At 42.3% G+C, this 15,224-nt stretch overlaps 1 protein-coding gene across 1 annotated transcript; it reads left to right on the forward strand.

The window, feature by feature from the left end:
• The first annotated feature begins 9,438 nt into the window (after window positions 1-9,438).
• On the forward strand, window positions 9,439-13,245 carry lrrc4.2 (leucine rich repeat containing 4.2). The gene is made up of 2 exons (XM_066685310.1): window positions 9,439-9,953; window positions 10,090-13,245. The coding sequence occupies exon 2, from the start codon at window positions 10,211-10,213 to the stop codon at window positions 12,152-12,154; it is 1,944 nt and encodes a 647-aa protein (XP_066541407.1). The 5' UTR covers window positions 9,439-9,953; window positions 10,090-10,210; the 3' UTR covers window positions 12,155-13,245.
• Window positions 13,246-15,224: the final 1,979 nt, after the last annotated feature.

Below are 15,224 nucleotides of genomic sequence, written 5' to 3' on the forward strand. Positions count from 1 at the left end.
TTACCAAACATCAAACATTGACAAAGTCCCTTTTTAGTGTGAACTGTTGGCACAGCAACGGTGAGGATAATGAATTCAGACGGTATTGGAATGTTAATTCCACCCGACCAATCACAGTCACACATGTAAATGTGGCATTTTTATATGAAGGAGGATCTAAATGTAGAAAAGACCCTTAAAACCTACAGAGCTAATTGTTTCGCAAGAGCTTTCCCCTCTCTTGACGGCATGAAGCAGCAGCAGTGTAACACTGCAGTGTGTGTGTGAGTCTATGGAGCTGCCAGGGCACACACGCACGCGCACACACACACTATCGGAATTAAAATGAGTCACAAATCAGCCCTCACCGCTTTCCAATTTGCACAGCCCTGCTGGAGAGAGAGCTGCAGCTCATCCCTGATTGGCAGTGAAGACTGAAATCTCAGCTCCTGCTTCTCTATTGGATTATGAGGCATTACACCATAGATCATAGCCTCAAGACTAACATTAGCACCGCACTATTTCCGACAGGGTCCAAAAATACTTGAATGTAGCATGTATAATGAGTGGTGAAGCCACATTGCAAATTTGCAGCCATGCATAATCAATACATCACTACTAACCCCATCGTTATTGTACATCTCTCTCCAAAGCGCTGGGGGTTAATTACAATAAGGGCAAACCCATAGCCCATATCAAACACTGCACATTTCCCTGTCTAGTGTAATTCAAAACTCCTCTGTACTCTATGGCATAACTTCAAAAGATTTTTATTCCCCCAAATAATTAAGGTCATTAGTCTATAAACAACTCCAACAACTGAAGCTGTTCCATAAACATAGCATTAATCACACAGGAAGCAGGAAGCAAGCATTAATTCAGACATGAGAAATCAATCACAGAGGAAATCAGAAACACAAATATCATTAGCCAAGGTTCGGTACTCAAAAAAACAAATATAAAAACAAACAAACATAATAATAATACTAGTAATACAAATAATAATTAAAAACACCCAAGACAAAGTAGGACGGAATGCTGCTAATAACCACGGCACCACAGACCTGGCTGAAAAATGAAAATGGCCATCTAATATGATTCCTTTAATGACACGAAATAATTTTACAGAGACTGTAAGCTGGGACACTGGATTAATTTTATTGTTGTTGTTGTTTTAGTTCATAAGGGTGTGATTTCATCTGTTATTTTTGCCTTTTCATAACTAAATAAAGAAATGATTACGAAAAGGCTTTTAATTCTACTCAATGATTCTCAGTAACCAAGGGCTTTAAGTAAGTACCTTGTACTTGTCTATCATTTAGCGTTCACTGAGAACAAGATGATAATAGCTCCAAGTGCACAACATTTTGATTCAGTTCAAATATGCAACTGAATGTGGAGTCATTTCCACTAAGTTGTTTCCTATGTGATGTTAGTCCTAAACTAGTAGCTTTATAGTTCATATTTTTAATGTATTTATTCCAAGCTGAAGCTTTCACATGGGCAAATTTTGTCATTTTCTTTAAGGCACAGAGAAAAGGACCTTGAAGCATTCAGTTTACTCTAGAGTAAGAAGAACATGGTCCAGCTCCAGTCAATAGATTGTAAACCAGTAACACATACACTGAACAGTATGAAGCAGTAGATTATATAAACAGTAGATTATATAATATAGATTTAACACACAGGCATGTTATACTTTTAAAGCTTCATCTAACCAAATGAGAGAAAAATCATGAATATACACACAGATTGTGATTTGAATTCCAGGGGATATCCTGGGATCAGATAGCTGTGCAGCTCATTTAGAGAAAGATAGTGTTGAGGAGAAGGCAAACAGACCAGACCATACTAAGCCTCAACTTTCCTGTTTCCATATCTCTGCAAAGTGATATGATGAGGGTCGATGGGGGGTGAGCAGGATCAGACAGCTAATAAATCACACTCTTCCCAAAAAAAGCCCACTATTATAATACTGAGGTGGTAGACGAGCAAAACAGAGCTTCATCATTACAGCCCAGATCGATCGTGCAAAGCCTAAAGGCCTAAGGGCAGCATTTTGCTAACATGCTATGCTAAGCATAGAGAATCCCTGAGCCAACCCTCACTCTTTCACATTCTGTTGCTGACTGTCCATCACCCTCCTTTGCTGTAACACACTGAACATGCTTTATGATCTGCGCTCGCCAGTAATCACAGTAATGAAGGGTGTATTAGTGGTGTTGCATTAAATACTAGTGAGTGTTTTTGACAGATATTCAGACTGGCAGTGCTCTGACTGTGCTGTGGCGTCACCGCTTCCCCATCTCCACATACACACACACACAGCCCTGCTATGTCTCACTAACACCCTTCACAGTGACCGCCAAACACAGCAAGCCCCCTGAAACTGGGTCACGGGGTGCCACAAATTCAATCTGCGCGGCTAGAGGACCTGGGGATGTGGAGCAGGGAAAGTGCAGTATTGACATGAGCCTATTCAATGCTCTCGATGTCCTCCATCTTCCAGCTCTATGCCCTGCCCCGCAACCCCGAGGGTTCACTCCCACTCACCACCCACAAACCAGGTCACCCAGCCACATCCAGCTCTTGTCCACAGACTAGACACACACATGCTGACTGCAAAGCATACAAAGCCACTGTAATCCAGAACACAGCCACAGGATCATTAGCTGCTGCTACATCCACATTTAGCATCATCTTACTGACTCTGCATTGCTTTGTTGTTTGGGGGGTTGGGGTTGAGGGGGGCAGAACAGAACACTTCTAATGGTGCTGGCTTTATAACAAATGTCCTGCCATATATTATTATAGATCTTTGCATTTTATATGCTACATTAGCAGCGCATAACCTCTTGAGCATTTAGCCTGCACCGTGGGGCTCTGCTATGTGGCCCTTGTGTCATACTGCCTGTTAGCTGAGCGGCTAGCTGTGAAACTGAGTGAATCCATGAGGGAAAATTCACATCCTCAATGTGCTTCCTGACCTTTCCATGCATACGACCTCTATAATGACATTAGCACTGGAGTCGGCACCATGGATATCAATTACATCCACTGCTGGGCCGTTAAATAGAAGGCCAAACCAATCGCCAAGCCAGGCTAATTTATACAGCTCCCAAATGTACAGACCCCGTTCAGCTCCTGCCTAAAGTGCCATGAGTCTGCCTTTAACTGGCTAGGAGACAATTAGTAGCCTAATACTCCTTCCAAAGCACCATTCTGTCCTGTTAGCTCAGTGTGAAGAGAAGGCAACTCTTATAGTGTGCAAAGTCTCACTGGTGATCCATCAGCTGTACCGGCTGGCTGCTGCAAATGGAGCAGAGGGTACTTACACTTCTTTCCAGTGCTGGCAATGTATTGTAACATATTGTGTTCCAAAGAGGAATCCTTAATGTCATTTAATCCCTGTAAATATGAAGGAATAAACACTAAAATGTCAATACCCTGAAACAAAGCTTCTATACTAGGCTAAGTTTAAATGGTGAAATTCTCAACTTAAGTTGCTTTAAACAAAATACAACATGCTCTTTAATGCTATGCTTGCTCAGTTGCTGCAGCAACTTTGTATGACAAGGTCCATGCAACTGTTAATCAAAATGCTTGTAATGTATTGGCACTTGGATGGCATTGGCTTGGCACGGCACAATGGGATTTTAACTGGTCGCAGTTTCCACTAACACAAGCACCTCCTGAAAGCTACTGTAGCTTGAAGATCTTAAGCATTTTGCTGTGTAAATATGTCTCACTCTGGCCAGTCAGCTCTCTGCAAGGTTTACAAGTCACATTGATCCAGGTACCAGATTTGCCTAGTGGAAAAGCACCATAAGTAATTATGCTAAACAATATAACTCCAAACTCATACAAGGGTAGTGAGCAGTTTTTTCTATTATCAATTATCTGAGGCAAATCCATGACACAAATTCTTCACAAATTATGCTGCTTTGTTCTTTTGCAGGTATCTAGTGCAAAGGGGACCCTGAAGCTATGCCAAATATACTCAGTGTAACAAAGTGGGCATCATGAAATGTGAATACAATCAATCTAACACGCTGCATATTGAGCTGGTGTAAGACTAATAACCTGACTAAAAATAACCCACAAAACTAAGATTTTCAAATGTGGTAGCTGTCCACATGTTACAAAGTAACAATATTTATATTCTGACTTCTTAACCTCTTGAAGATTTTTTTAACCATTGCTAGTGTTTACAGAAGGGTGGCAGGGTGGTGCAGTATGTAGTGTCGCAGTCACACAGCTCCAAGGACCTGGAGGGGTTCGTTTCCCGCTGCGGGTGATTGTCTGTGAGGAGTTGGTGTGTTCTCCCTGTGTCCGCGTGGGTTTCCTCCGGGTGCTCCGGTTTCCTCCCACAGTCCAAAAACACACATTAGTAGGTGGATTGGTGACTCAAAAAGTGTCCATAGGTGTGAGTGTATGAGTGAATGTATGAATGTGTGTGTTGCCCTGTGAAGGACTGGCGCCCCCTCCAATGATTCCAGGTAGGCTCTGGACCCACCGCGACCCTGAACTGGATAAGCGGTTACAGATAATGAATGAATGAATGAATAGTGTTTACAGATGCTTAAGATACACGTTTTAAACTTTTAACACAGCAGCACACTCACATCACAAATAACAATAACAGTCAATTTCATGCTCAAACATATTTGTTCATTAAATACCAACTCTTTTGATAATGCAAACAAAAAATTCCCACATTTTGTATACACTAAAATATTAAAAAAGAAAAACCCAGCTCAATATACAATTCTTCTTTCAAAACACCAGCACATTTTATATCCAAGAACATAGTCAATCACAGCACAAGGACTGTCAAAATATTAACAGCTGATGGCATTAAAGAAATAGCATTCCTTTTTTAATTGTCTACTAGCAAACCATAGACTTTGACATCCATTGGTTTTCATAATTCAGTTCATTTTTACTATAAAACACTTTAAGGTTTTGCTTGAGCATCAAATATTTCAGCAATATTCTATCTACAAGTGAATGACTGAATTAATATATGGTATGTAGACAAAAAATCTGACAGAATTGCAGTAAAAGTTATTACAGTAGGGACAAAACAAATTGTAGACAAATCGAAAAATATATATATGTACATTTGTAGTTAATCTGTGTCCACATCACATCTTATGTCGACCCATGCATTGCACATGGGACACAAACACTTTGGATGCCATATCCACCCCAGCAGTCTTTAGCTGAAATGCCTCTGCCGCTGGCACCCATTGAATCCATGAGGGTCATTTGGTCATGGGACTGATGACCTCAACCTTTACACTTCCAAGTTGAAGTGGGCGGGGGGGCGGTGGGGGGTTCTCTTGAAGAAATCAACACAGTATGTGAACATGCTTTACAGTCTGTTGTGCTGAGAGCGGCATAGTGTAAAACTCACTATAGCACTGTGTATATATCTGTTTCATTCAAAATCTGGGGAGTCAGAACAGTGGTTGTGAGGCTGATGCATTCCACTTTGTGAAATACCACGTTGTTCTCTATAATTCGAATAAGACATTCTCTGTTCTACAGCACTGTCAGCAGTGACCATAACTACAATGGCATGCTCTTGATCTTTACTGATGAGTTTTTCCTCTTCCCCAGAGCAAGACACTGCATCATTTAGAGGAACAAAAATACAACACATGTATCAGCATTGGGACTGCTTGCCTAGTTACTGTAGGACATAACAGTAAAGACAAAGTAACAAAGCCCTTCTGAAATGCATTACATACCTAATATTTTGTTGAAAATCTAGATAATGGAAGCCACACTGACCGTCTGAGGTTAGGCCCCACTTTTTACTAGCCACTACCAGTGATAGACCATGGTTTATCACATGATTCATGATGGTAGCTCTTATTTCATCAGTGAAATCACTTCTTTCTCTGCTTTGAACACTACTACACATTTTTACGCCTCACACCCAATGTTTTCTCTCCAGATTTCCTTCTATGGACAGGGCACACAAATGTCAGAGGACCATTAATGTACTGGTGCAATAACTGATCTCTTCTTATACTGCCATTCTAAAGCAGATGAAAAAGATTTAAATATAAATATCTCAAAAGTGACTTTAGGCTACATATAAGGATATCAAACATAGTAGCTGCTAAAAATCTAAATGCTGCATGTTATAATTTAAGTGTCTTCATGTCACTGTTAACATACTCGAACTCTCAAACTGCACATGAACGTATGAAAGTTTCAACATGTCAAGTCACCTAAGGATGTAGTGTTGGAACTGCAGTGGCATGCAGTGGAAGCGTGTTGTCAGGTGAATGGTCATGCATGGAGACATGAGCAGCAGTGGGTATGGCTGGACTCAGCTGGGCTCCTGAGGTGTTTGGACCCCTGAGAGCATGGAGCTTCCCCTGGGTAATGTCACCATGCACTGCTGCCCACACCACAGCTGACAAAGAGGCAGCAGGCCAGTCTACCCCTGTCTGAAACCTTCGTCATGGTATGCAGAAGAACTATATTGGGAATGAGCTAGAGGCATGCAGAAGCCAATACCAAGTCTGTGAATGAATTGATTCGGGCAGCCTTCATAAGCAACCAATATCTAGGTTACCTAGAGTGTGAATGACAAATTTAAACACTGCCTTAGAAATCTGCATAAAATAGTAAGTTTGCCCAATGTTTCTTTTGATTATATTAACCGCACACAGACAAAAAATAACCTACACACACTCACTATACGAGAATATGGCAGTGTTTTCAGGAAAATGGTCTGAATATTCACACTCAGTTCTGAGTCTACACTCTCAAAATAAGAGGTTCTTCACAGGCTCTTTGCTAGAAGCATATTTAGTTACACACTGTACTATGCAAAAGTCAAGGGCCACTACTGCACATGGGTAGGGCTTGGGCTGGAGGGGCTGCCCTTTCCTGTCTGAAAAAGAAAAGTGCCCTTTGTGATGGGATTTAAATGTTTAGATATGCCTCTGTGCAAAACTAGTGTAAAAGATAAAAACATTCCTGCACTAATGTCCCTTAGAAACAGGCTGATCAAACAGTACCTCTATTTCTCATGTCATATGATCACGGATGCTCTTCTACATGGAAAAGATGTCATCACAAAATATCTACATTACAAAATAATATACTTTCATACAACTATCAAGACAGATCACTTCAACCGAAAATGATAAAGGACGGTCATGGTTGAGACCAAAGTATTATGACCAGCACTATTTGACCCTAGTCAATGTTGCGTAAGTCCTTACATTTGACCATTTTTCCAACTTCCATGCCAAAGTTCAAGAACTGACTGCTCACTTGCTGCTTAATGTATCCCACCTCTTTACGGCTGCAACAAGATAACCAAGGATATTCACATCACCTGTGAGCAGTTTTAATCTAGTGGCTGCTCAGTGTACAGTACCTAAATAGATTACTGTAGTTTCCATATAATACAGAAGGACATGTCCTTTATATTTATACTACATGGAATCCTTTCGATTCCTAGACTTGTCACATGGTAATGTTCATTTATGGAATATTATTCATCAGCACACTTAGCACAGTGCAAACTGGATTATAACTAAGCTGTTGGAGGCAGACATTTAGATTTGGACATTTAGTAAAAGCCATTTAGTATTGCAGAGGTACTGTACAATGTTATTATGCACAACATTAGAGAGACTGGCTGAGGCTTGGCAGAGGAACAAGCGGCTGTGTCTATTTTACCCTCCATCTATGCATCTTACACTTATTTCTTCTCATGCTGACTCTCTGTTGTCCCCTTCAAACCATCATGACCCTTTAACTTCCTCTGCTTTTCTCCCTATCAAGAGAATTCCTTAAGACTGGCCAACTGACAGACAGCAGCACAGTCAGCAGTCATGATGTCACACTAGCAATTGTACCTTGCACTCTGTGTATCCCCAGAGATCAGTAAAAATATGTGCGTGCATGTGTTTGTGTGCTTGCATGTGTGTGAGAGAAAAAGAGGAAAGAGGGAGGCTTGTTTTTAAAATGTCCTTACAAAACTCATTGTTATTTAAAGCATTCACAATTTATAGGGTACGTTACAACATTGTTATGAGCCAGTGTATTATATTTCCACGTTATATATAATGATTTGGAAGTAGCTAAAAATTAGTAGAGAGTGCGAGAGAGAGCGCACGCGAACGAGAGAGAAACAAATTGCTTGTAGTCACAACCCCCTTTGCATTGAGGTAGAATAGGACTGTAGTTTTATCTTAGTCAGCCCAGTCCCCCAAGAGCTTACTACAGAAAGGGGGTAGGGGGGACGGAGAGAGAACGCATGTGAGAGAGAGAGAGAGAGAGAGAGAGAGAGAGAGAGAGAGAGAGAAAGCGAAAGCACACAAGAGAAAAAGAATATACCAAGAGGAAAATGCAGAAAAGACTATAAAGATGGTTATGAATGATGGAAACACTGGCAGCACAAAGAGTAAGAAAGGAAGAGTTAGAGATTGTGTGCACGGGAGAGAGAGAGAGAAAGAGAGAGAGAGAGAGAGAGAGAGAGAGAGAGGAAGAGAGAGAGAGAGAGAGGCAGTGTGCAAAAGAAAGAGTGGAGGGGGTGGATGTGTTAATACACAGGAACACTGCATCAAACCAATGCACTGCTCTGAGCGGGATGCGTCAGCAGTACATTCACGTTTTCACTGAAGGACAAAAGGAGGAGATAGAGCGGAGTGGCTTGGCTGCTTGCAACCCCATCACATAAAGAGAAAAGGAGAGAGAGAGGGGAGCCTGAACACCAGGGAGGGGGCACGAGGACAACTGCTGCTGCCACCGCCGCCGCTACTACTGCCGTCGCTGTGGACAGGATTCTTCTCTGGGTGCATGTGTGTATGCCTCTCTCCCTCGCGCTCTCTCTCTCTCCTCTTGCCTGCCTGCCTGCTTGCCCGGATTTCACCGCAGACACCCAGCCAGCCCACAAGCTCAAGAGCAGAGGGGGAAGAACTGCTACAACTTACTACCTCAAGACACTGGGGGGAAAAAAACAGGAATACCGCAAGATCTGCACCAGAGGACAAACTACAGAATCCTCTTCAAAACAGCTCACCAAAATCAACAGTACGTCATAGAGTGGGATCAATCAATTCTTTCTTTTCTTACACTCTCACAGAGAGAGAGAGAGAGAGAGAGAGAGAGAGAGAGAGAGAGAGAGAGAGAAAGAGAGAGAGAGAGAGAGAGAGAGGGAGAAAGAGAGAGAGAGAGAGAGAGAGAGAGAGAGAGATCGCTAGAGAGCTTCACTGCTGCGCTGCTGCTGCCCCCCTTCCTGCTCCCGCACCACCACCCCCGAGCCCTCCTCCAGAGAAATTGACGGATTATTGCTAACTGTGCACGCGGCAGTCTGCTGCTGCTACGGTGACGGGCAGGAGAGCAAGGAGAGTTAAAAAGGCAAGACGGAATGACCGCAATGTGCATCTGTTAGCCTTTTTTGTATTCATCAGTGCACGGCTAATCAACTGGACAAGTGTCGAGGAGGGGGGGGTGGGAGGGTGAGTAACGGCAAAACTGAGAAAGAGGTTAGAGAGGAAGAAAAATTAAAAAGGACTCGGGATTTCGTTTCCCACTCTTCTTTTTTCCCCCCTATTATTTATCTTTGCCACATCTTTAATGCGCTTGCAGTTTGGCAATGGAGTCTTGTGAAAAATGTTCAGTCGTATTCAACGTCTGCTTCCAAGGACAATCAATGGGGGAGCTGAGCGGAGATCTCTTCCAATCTGAGTGGATCCGTGCACCTGCTTAGCTCACTGGGCCTTACATCTTGAACCAGTTTCTCTAAATGCTGCTTTTCTCTGGATTTCAAAAAGGAGCCATTTTGTCAAAGCAGTTTCTAGTTCAGTTTACTTTTCTTTAAAAAAGGTGGGGGGAAAATCAAAATGTTGCATCATCCTGTTGAAGTCAACCAGGTTTTCACATAAAAAATTAAGGGATATTCCACGAAAAATCCCTGAGAATTCTATACTAATGAGGTAAGTGTTTTGCGGATGTACTTTTTTCTTCCTTTTGACTGACATCATTGTTTCTTTCTTTTGGAATCATTTGCGCTCTTCCCTCCCCTCCCCTATCTCCCTCACTCTGCCTGTCTCTTCTCTGTGTTTAACACAGCACCATCCTGCACTGTCGATGGAAAACAGAAGCAGTGTCTTGCTCAAACCAGGGTAGGGCCACTGTTCTCCATTCCCAAGCCGAATCCCCACACGATGTTGAATTATGAACGCGCCACATCATGAGTCTCTTGTGGCAGGTAACTGTGCACCGTACCTGGAACGCAGCCCTGCTCTGTGCAGTCTACCTCATGGTGCGAGCGTGGAGTGTGTGCGCCGCCCCCACCGGACCGCAGAACTGCCCGGCCGTCTGCTCCTGCAGTAACCAGTTCAGTAAGGTGGTGTGTACCAGACGCAGCCTGGTCCGAGTGCCCCCTGGCATCCCCACCAACACACGGCACCTGAACCTCATGGAGAACAGCATAGAAGTAATCCAGGCTGACACCTTTCGACACCTCCACCACCTGGAGGTGCTGCAGCTTGGCAGAAACTCCATTAGGCAGATTGAAGTGGGGGCCTTCAATGGTCTCACCAATCTCAACACCCTGGAGCTGTTTGACAACCGGTTGACTGTAATCCCAAGTGGCGCTTTTGAGTACTTGTCTAAGCTGCGGGAGTTATGGCTCAGGAACAACCCTATTGAAAGCATACCATCTTATGCATTCAACCGAGTTCCTTCACTCATGCGTCTGGATTTGGGAGAGCTGAAGAAACTGGAGTATATTTCAGAGGGTGCTTTTGAGGGATTATACAACTTGAAATACCTAAACCTTGGAATGTGTAATCTGCGGGAAATGCCTGTTCTCTCCCCATTGGTGGGTCTGGAGGAGCTGGAGATGTCAGAGAACTACTTCCCGGAGATCAAACCAGGATCCTTCAGGGGTCTCAAATCCCTCAAAAAGCTCTGGATTATGAACTCTAGGATCACCACAATGGAGAGAAATGCTTTTGATGATGTCACAGCCTTGGTTGAGCTCAACCTGGCACACAATAATCTTAGCTCTTTGCCCCATGACCTTTTTGCACCCTTGAGTTACCTAGTAGAGCTGCACTTGCACCATAACCCATGGAGGTGTGACTGTGACGTCGTATGGCTGGCCTGGTGGCTGAGAGAGTACATCCCAACCAACTCCACGTGCTGCGGCCGCTGCCATACACCTGCACACCTGCGAGGACGCTACCTAGTGGAAGTGGATCAGACTACCTTCCAGTGCTCTGCTCCCTTCATTCTGGATGCTCCACGAGACCTAAACATCTCTGCAGAGCGGGTAGCTGAGCTCAAGTGTCGCACGGCCCCGATGTCCTCCGTCCGATGGCTTTTGCCTAACGGAACAGTTCTGACCCATGGCTCCAATCATCCCCGGATATACGTGCTCAATGACGGAACTTTAAATTTCTCCAACGTGCTGCCGTCTGACACAGGTGTGTACACCTGTATGGTGACAAACATGGCTGGAAACTCTAACGCGTCAGCCTACCTGAATGTGAGTGCAGCAGAGCTCAACACCTCTGAGCACCTGAGCTATTTCACCACAGTGACCGTGGAGGTGGTGGAGCCAACATCGGAGGAGGTGATCAAGCCAAAGACGGTCACGGCCTCGCCCTCCGTCTTCCAGCCTGTGTTTATCTCGACTCCAACCGTGTTGCTGCAGACACCCCGGCAGGTTAGCGTGCCAACTATCCGAGGAACAGTGCGTCCACCTGCCAGCTTAGATGAGGTGATGAAGACTACGAAAATCATCATTGGCTGCTTTGTTGCCGTCACGCTGCTTGCTGCAGTCATGCTGATTGCATTTTACAAGCTGCGCAAACGGCACCAGCAGAGGAGCACGGTGGCAGCTGCCAGGACTATAGAGATCATTCAGATGGAGGAGGATGTTCCTCCTACCACCTCGGGGACTACTTTACCAGGAGAGGGCGGGATGGTGCTGTCAAGCCTGCGAGATCGTAACAGCACCTATAAACCCAGCTACAGCACCTACAAACCAGCACACTCTGCTCCCTGGACAGAGAACAACATTGGCAACTCTCTCCACCGTCCTCGGCCCACCACCATCAGCACCATCCCAGAGCCCTACTTGATTAAAACTCACAACAAGGAGAAGGTACAGGAAACCCAGATCTAACATTCCCTTCTCCTCCTCCCTCCCTCCCTTTTTCTGTTCCACATGAAAACATGCAATAGAATGCACAAAGAAAAGACAGCGATTACTTTTGTACCCAGTGCAAAAATGAGACTGTTTTTCTTGTACATGCTTATAAATAATTATATAAATATATAAATTAATCCACTATGGGATGGTACGAGAAGCAGATTATATAAAAATGAATTTAAACTATTTTCTAACTTGTAACTTCTATTTAAGATGGAGATGTGTGAAGATACTGACATGACACTGCAAATGAGGACAGACTTGTTTGAAAAGGGCACTCTGGTTTTTAGACAATGCTAGATAGGATCCAGTAAACTTTCTACTTAACTGTCCCAAAAGAATTTTTCAAGGTTAATCTTGTAAAAGTAACAAGAATTTGTAATGTGCCAAATGTTATACATGCAATAAAAGAGTTGAGTTTAAAGAGATAACAGAAGAAAACACTGCAAAATATAGTCTATACTGAGGCTGCAAATAGGAGGTGCTCCTGAGTCTGCTTTTCAGTAGCTATCAGCCAAATGGTTTTGGTCTAATGTGCTATTTTGCAGCGAGTTGTTAACTCTACATTTGCCGAAAAGCCAGCTTGATTTTCGTTGGAGCTTACAGTGAGAAGCAGTGAGACCATCTGATTCCTGCTCTTTTACTTTGAATATACCTTTTGGCTTTAACAAATTAACCGACCAAGTAGTAGTTCTGGCCCTTTCCTTCCCTTTTACTGATTTCTCTAATCTTTTGCAATCTCCAAAAGTCTGTTTTTTTTTTTTTTAATGCTTGAGTGACTTTTAGGGCTAAAATATAATACATGTGTGACAACAGTTGCCTCAGATTAGTGGAGTAAGGGCTCAGTAGATTGGTCAGTTGCAACAATGCAGAGAGTTGCCATAACAGGATGGTTTACAGCAAGTTGACATTAACATTACTGCTTACAATTTTACTTTTGCAGAGAAGGAAATACAAATGAATGTGTGCATTATGGGCTGTCCTCTATGGTGATCGTTCAAACAGTGAATTTCCTTTGTCCTTATTTTGAGCAACACTATTTTTATGAGGAGTCTACAGAGGTTACAACAATAAAACATTTGGTTTGTATTTCTCTAAACATAACTCTTTCCTCTGGCCTTTTTTCCCCCCACTTTCTGTAGAGATTGAGGGTGCAGTTGTAATAAGTTTGCAAAAACTGTATAGAAGCAGTCAAGATTGCACTCCTATGTCAAATGTCATTTCAAAGTGTGCTATGTTTGTGTCTGCCGTTGCAGTGCCCAAAAACTTCACAGCCCATTTTGCTGAATCTTATTTGCAGATAAACTGCTTGCTGTGGAGATTCTAATCTTTACCGTATCTGCAATGGCATATGGCCCCAGTAGTGGCTACAAAAAAGTGCATACTGCAGAAATATGGAAACAAGTTAATGACAAGCAGCAATGTGGCACCAACATATCTGAGAGAAAAAAGGAAGGAGAGAAAATAAATAAAGAAAAAGACGGCATTCCTGGCACAGTAAATACAGTCAGTTAGGCATGCATTTGATAGCATCTCTTTACCAGCCATAATTGCATTATGATTTTCCCTATTCAGAGCTCAGGTAACAGCTGCATTTCAAGCATGATGAGTAAGAAGGTTAAGTGCAGCTTTTAATATCATTCATTATTGATCTACTTAACCTGCAGCACAAGCCAAATTAGGTATGGAGGGTGTGTGTTATATTTTAAACAAGTGTACGTGAAATACATTCAGTCATTTTCAGATTGAGTTTCATGTTACAGAATAGTTATATAAGCATTCTTAATAATTTACCAAAATCGTTTATTGGAGCAATGCCTAAGAAGAAACATTTAGGTTCCCAAAGAATGCTTTAATTATTTTTTTTTTAACCCTCTTAGCCTGAAGCAAAAAGGTGGCTATATCTACAATTCATTTTGATTTTTTATTCCTAGGAAGAATGTTATATTTAAACAAGCTACAAATGCATGTCTTTTATTTAGATTGTGTTACAATTTTACAATTTAAAAAGAAAGCACATAAAGGTGGCATGTAAATGTTTTAGATTTGCTCTGATTACATAAATCAATTAAGCATTTGCCAATCTTAAATGCACTTAGAAAGTGTTCATGGCACGTGCTAATGGGCAAAAGAAAGAAAGGCAGAAATAAGAATTTAACAACAAAGAAGATTTCATATTCTTCATACAGCAGATAAGTGTGTGCATAGCATTTAACTTGGAGACCACACCAAATTCCCTGTGGATCAACAGTAAAGTGCTTAGTTTGAAAGGGATATATATATATATATATATATATATATATATATATATATATATATATATATATATATGTGATCTATTAAAGAATCTTAGTTTATTTAGTTTTCTTAAAAGCTTTCTTGATTGACATTCCTTATGCCAAATATTATCACCTCTTCAAACAACAAAGAACATTTTAGGCCTGAATGGGTTCTGATGTGCTATTAGGCTGTGCATTTTTAGCATGAAGCGAATAAGCTAGCGGATGTAGTCTGTAATCAGGGGTAGAGTGTCTCAACTCAGAGCTGCAGTAACCAGACATTAGCGCGCACACACAGCAATTTACTGCCCTCCCAGGACACTCAGGCCACAGCACCCACACCAATGATGGAACAGTGCCGCAACACACACAGTAACACACTAGGATAATTACCCAGCTCTGTGCTTCTACATTATTCAGAAGAAAATGTCTTGAAGGTGCAGTGTTGTGTTTTTGGCTGATGAGGCTTGTAAATTTAATCTTTAATGCCAGGAGGAATCATTCTGCATAGGTTGATCTGACATGCTCTCTAGTCAAGCAATATGGTGTATCATTAAGTTCATCTCAAGTTCAGCCTCATTTTAAGACTCAAATGTGCTTTTTAAACCTTGAATGGGAGACTGTTTTGCAAAGGTCTTAATGTAATACTTCACAAGTTATGCCAGTTCAACCATAAAATTTTCAAAATAAAGGTTCCTTAATGGTTCTCTGGGCTGGACATTTGGTGGTAGGGCAGAAGGAGGATTTTTAAATGTAAAATGTAA

This window comes from Hoplias malabaricus, chromosome 11 (genome assembly GCF_029633855.1).
Source record: "Hoplias malabaricus isolate fHopMal1 chromosome 11, fHopMal1.hap1, whole genome shotgun sequence".
Taxonomy (NCBI): domain Eukaryota; kingdom Metazoa; phylum Chordata; class Actinopteri; order Characiformes; family Erythrinidae; genus Hoplias; species Hoplias malabaricus.